The sequence below is a fragment of the Zootoca vivipara genome, chromosome 2 (assembly GCF_963506605.1).
Source record: "Zootoca vivipara chromosome 2, rZooViv1.1, whole genome shotgun sequence".
NCBI classification, from domain to species: Eukaryota; Metazoa; Chordata; class Lepidosauria; order Squamata; family Lacertidae; genus Zootoca; species Zootoca vivipara.
Genome location: NC_083277.1, coordinates 18,000,278 through 18,005,778, shown reverse-complemented (window position 1 = coordinate 18,005,778; position 5,501 = coordinate 18,000,278). Strand labels below are relative to the sequence as shown.

Here is a 5,501-nt window from a genome sequence, read left to right as displayed (position 1 = left end):
CTGGTGTGCTTTCGAACTGCTAGGTTGGCAGAAGCTGGGATAAAGCAATGGTGCTGTGGTCTAAACCGCTGAGCCTCTTGGGCTTGCCGATCAGAAGGTTGGCGGTTCAAATCCACACGACGGGGTGAGCTCCTGTCTCTTCTATATATCCAGAAATGGGCACATGAAGGTAAGTGGTTTTGTTTTTGCTTCACTATTGAGCGATGGCTCTTGATAGTACAGATTTTATAAGCATTTCCCAACACTAGGGAAGTTCAGCTTAAGGCGGAAAAAGTCAACACTCGTCAAAACAAGCACAGCCCAGGCTATTCGGCTTTCCAACTTTGGAAAGGTTCTTGCAGACATGCTTCCTGACATCTTGCCACACTAAAAATGTGCCGCAGCAGAATTGGAGACCTTTGACCTGCCCAAACTGCACCTGTTCAATGAGCTACAACAGCCCGGCCACATGCAGAGTGGTCGTGTTAGCTGATCCACAGAGATGTCTTTATTTCTTCACATCCTTGCGAGAGCATGGATTGTTGTTGTTGTTTAGTTGTTTAGTCGTGTCCGACTCTTCGTGACCCCATGGACCAGAGCACGCCAGGCACTCCTGTCTTCCACTGCCTCCCGCAGTTTGGTCAAACTCATGTTCGTAGCTTCAAGAACACTGTCCAGACATCTCGTCCTCAGTCGTCCCCTTCTCCTAGTGCCCTCCATCTTTCCCAACATCAGGGTCTTTTCCAGGGAGTCTTCTCTTCTCATGAGGTGGCCAAAGTATTGGAGCCTCAGCTTCAGGATCTGTCCTTCTAGTGAGCACACAGGGCTGATTTCCTTCAGAATGGATAGGTTTGATTTTTTTGCAGTCCATGGGACACTCAAGAATCTCCTCCAGCACCATAATTCAAAAGCATCAATTCTTTGGTGATCAGCCTTCTTTATGGTCCAGCTCCCACTTCCATACATCACTACTGGGAAAACCATAGCTTTAACTATACGGACCTTTGTTGGCAAGGTGAGGTCTCTGCTTTTTAAGATGTTGTCTAGGTTTGTCATTGCAGTGAGAGATTTTACTTTCCTGGGCTCCTTGATCACTGCAGATGGTGACAGCAGTCGTGAAATTAAAAGACACCTGCTTCTTGGGAGCATGGATTAGTTTTCTGGATTGTGCCAAGGAAAATGCTTTTTCATGGGTGTGGAAGGGGGAGGGATGGCTGGCCCATGATAGAACTGGAATGAAGTGCACACTTCATGAGATGGTGAGATTCCATGTATTCTTTCTCCTTGAATCGTAGAGTATGAATAGAATCATAGAACTGTAGAGTTGGAGGGGGACAATGAGGACTGAAGCTAGAGAAAAAGAGCAGTACAAACAAAATTAAAGACACACAAAACACACACTTTGAAGGAAACACTGAAGACACTCACAGATATTTAAAGCATATTTAGGATGCTTTTCCTAAATGAAGACATCATTTCCTCCCACCATGTAGGAAAAATATACTATTTTATTTAGTCAAAAACTACATTTTGAATGTCTCCCTGGGAACTATTGTTACTGGAAGTTAAGAAGGTGGAACTGAGAAGGTCACACAGGTGTGGTCAAAGGCATGGTCACAAAAACACTGCTGTTGTAGAAGTACTTGTTGTTGTTTAGTCGTTTAGTCGTGTCTGACTCTTCATGACCCCATGGACCATAGCACGCCAGGCACTCCTGTCTTCCACTGCCTCCCGCAGCTTGGTCAAACTCATGTTCGTAGCTTCGAGAACACTGTCCAACCATCTTGTCCTCTGCCGTCTCCTTCTCCTAGTGCCCTCCATCTTTCCCAACATCAGGGTCTTTTCCAGGGAGTCTTCTCTTCTCATGAGGTGGCCAATGTATTGGTGCCTCAGCTTCAGGATCTGTCCTTCCAGTATAAGTACTTAGTGTCTAACTAAACCGAAAAGTGTCTAACTTTTGGTTTAGAAGCAGTCCCTGCTGTCACAGTTTGTAGCGTGACAGGTAATGTCACAATAACCACACATTACTCAGAAGTAATCCCCACTAAATTCCTTGTGGAACATCCCCAGATGGGAGTGGAGCCTGAATTGGTTAGCCTTAGAGGTACCACACAGAATTTACCGTATATGCACAATAGCTTCATGCATATATAGTGTGCATAGCTGCCAGGTTTTCCCTTTTCTCGCGAGGAAGCCTATTTAGCATAAGGGAAAATCCCTTAAAAAAGGGATAACTTGGCAGCTATGATAGTGTGTAGGCTGGCAGTGGAGGCTGGTTCCTGAGGGCTGCCCCGCCAACCTCAGTCAGTCCTCAGTCAGACCCCATTTGCCAGTTTTGCTACTTCTTCCAGGCCAGTGGCAATTTCCTGCTCCTTAGGCTCACACAGGAGAGCCAGTGTGGTGTAGTGGTTAAGAGTGGTAGACTCGTAATCTGGGGAGCCGGGTTCGCGTCTCCGCTCCTCCACATGCAGCTGCTGGGTGACCTTGGGCTAGTCACACTTCTCTGATGTCTCTCAGCCCCACTCACCACACAGAGTGTCTGTTGTGGGGGAGGAAGGGAAAGGAGAATGTTTATCACTATCCTTCGGGTAGTGATAAAGTGGGATATCAAATCCAAACTTCACCAGAGAGGAGGGAGATGGGAACAAAATGAGAACTAGTTGGTGTAACGGATTAGCCCTAGTATGGAAGATTTATTACACCCTGGATTAGAAAGAGTTAATCCATCTCTAACTGGACAGCGCATCTTTTGGAGGCGGGAGGGTTCCCGGTTCAAAAGAGGAGGGTATAGCCGTTTGGAGAGGGAGAGGGGAGTGTGGGGACAAAGGAGGGAAGGAGAAGGGTGTGAAGTGAGGTTAGTGGTGGTTTAGGTTAGGCTTAGGTTAACTTGGAGTTAAAGTTTGACAGAGTTAGTGTACAACTGTAATTAAGTTTGTAACCTTATGAATCGTTAAGAAAAAAAACAAAACTATGTTCTCAAGGAAATAAAATCCATCTTTGTTGTTCCAAGGAGAATCGTCTCAGTTGTTCCAGCAGTGTATCAAAACTCACAGAGGTAGAGACTCAGAAGAGGGCAAAACTTACCTCGGGGAAAAGGGGGATAGTTTGTGCCCTAGAGTCACACAAAAGGGACAATAGGGTGAAAACCTAGAGTGCCACAAATTTGCCAAGGTGAAGAGGCAAACTGATACAGTGGGGATCCTAGCTGAGGGGGGGGGGCTTTACTGTAGGCACGAGGTTGTTCATTTATGTAGGTAGCCCTTGAGTTTTTATGAGATCAGGCCACGAAAGCTGGAATTAGACTTTCATTACTAAGAAGCCCAGAAGTAGTGAGGGGTTTATTTTAAGGCGAAAGGAGTTGAGTGGGGGATTGCTCCATCCCCTGGACCCCTTCGCAGGGCCGTCTTAAGTATATTTGGCGCCCTGGTGCGACGGATCCTCTGGCGCCCCCACCCCGCCCCGTTTCCCGGGCGGAGCTGCGCGGCCGGAGCTGCACAGCCGGGCCAGCGGCCGGCCGGGCGCAACACACAGCGCGGCTGCTGGGGGTGCAGCTCCGTGGTGGGTGGGCGCAGCTGTGCAGCACCCCCCTGGCGAGCGGGCGCCCTGGCGCCCTGCGCCACCCAGCCTGGCCGTTGGGCCAGCCCTGCCCCTTCATCTCATAATTTATTGACAGCATTGGAGTTTCGTTGCAGTTGGCTCTGGCTATCATTGACTCTGGCTCTGCTACCCTCCGTCTCCCTACTTTGCACCCTACCAATCCCACCACTGGCTTTGAGTCCAGATGAAAGCGATGCCTCACATTCAATGCAATGATATAGTTTTCCTTAACTGAACAGAGTAGATTGAGGTGACGTAGCTTAAAAGCCAAATCTGAAAAGACCAGAGCTTCTTGGCCATATGCCTCAGAGCTGCACCCATAGGAGGACTCTGGGTCAATAGACACCGCCTGAGTCACATCTCCTGTCTTGGTACGTGTGGAATTCCAACAGCACCAATGCTCTTTTTTGTTGTTACAAAACATTAATAGTCAAATTAACATTGTATGGACTTCCTTGAACTTTTCTTTTAATAGACATGTCGCTAAAGCATTGGCCAAAGCTTGGAGGTTTTCTGTTTTGCTTGTTGGATGTGGCTATTTCCTTCTTCACAAATGTTGCCCTTCTGTCTTCAGGTCAAAGGGATCATGGGAAATGAGAATGCAACATCATGGACAGAGTTTCTTCTCGTGGGCCTCGTGCATCTGAGGACACCCAACATCTTCTTTGGTGCAATTCTTCTCATGGTTATTATTGCTTTGCTGGGAAATGGTCTCCTCCTGGTCCTGATCCAAAGAGACTCCTCACTTCACGCCCCAATGTATTTTTTCCTCAGCCAACTGGCCTGCATAGATGTGGGCCAAATCCTCGTTATTGTCCCTAAAATGTCTGCAAACTTTTTAGCCCACAGAAACACCATCTCGCTCGGCGGCTGTGTGGCACAGATTTTCCTCACGTTGACCGGGGGAGGCGCAGAATGCCTGGTCCTGGCCGCCATGTCTTACGACAGGTACGTGGCCATCTGCAGGCCCTTGCAGTACCCAATCCTCATGCGGAGAACAACCTGCCTCATCATGACGGCTGGGATCTGGTCTTTGTCAATGCTTTCCATCATGCCCATTGCGATTTTTGTCCAGTCTCTGCCTTACTGTGGGTCAAATGTGATTGAGCACTATGGTTGTGATTTCCCAGCTTTACTGAAATTGTCCTGCGCTGACACCTCAGCCTTTGAAAAACTGGTATATCTTGATGACGTGGTGATACTTCTCCTCCCTATCTCGGCCATTGTTGCCTCTTACATCACCATCCTTGCGCAAGTGCTGGGCATGCGCTCAGTCAAAGGAAGACACAAGGCCTTAGGGACTTGCATGTCCCACCTGTGTGTGGTGGGGCTCTTCTATGGGGCAGCTGCACTGACATACACCGTCCCAGTATCCTCCTACTCTGCACAAAGGGCCATGATCTACTCAATGTGTACCACCATCATCCCTCCAATGCTGAATCCTTTTATATACAGCCTACGCAACAGGGATGTTCTAGCAGCCCTAAGGAAACTCTTCCTGAAGTGTGCCCCTCATAAATAATTTCTAGAGCTGAAACACCATTTCACATAAGTTTGTAATGTTCCTGGGTTGAGAATGAGGAACAGTTGATCAAAAAGAGTGGTATTCAGAGCTGCCTCTTAGACCCTCTGTCTCCCAGGACGTGAGGCTGGCTTAGTAAACAAGTCTCCATCCACTGGCAGTAAAAGTACAGGGGAAGGCAAGGTTCCAAATGATTTAAAAGGAAAAGAACTTGGTTTTATTACAAAAAAGGTATCATCCAGTCTTTGTGTATATATAAAAAAATACTTTGTGCGGTCAGGCGGAGACCCCCCAAACCCCAGGCAGCCCCTGAGCGGAATAACGACACCAGACGACGTTCTATGGTATTAAAATTGGCCACAACTTTATTAAGATTCAGGTGTAGGGAGACCTTGGCACAGGC

General features: G+C 47.8%; 1 protein-coding gene across 1 annotated transcript; it reads left to right on the top strand.

Annotated features, from left to right (window-relative positions):
* The first annotated feature begins 4,162 nt into the window (after positions 1-4,162).
* LOC118080090 (olfactory receptor 2Z1-like) lies at positions 4,163-5,098 on the top strand. The gene has a single exon (XM_035105021.1). The coding sequence runs from the start codon at positions 4,163-4,165 to the stop codon at positions 5,096-5,098; it is 936 nt and encodes a 311-aa protein (XP_034960912.1).
* The last annotated feature ends 403 nt before the right edge of the window (positions 5,099-5,501 follow it).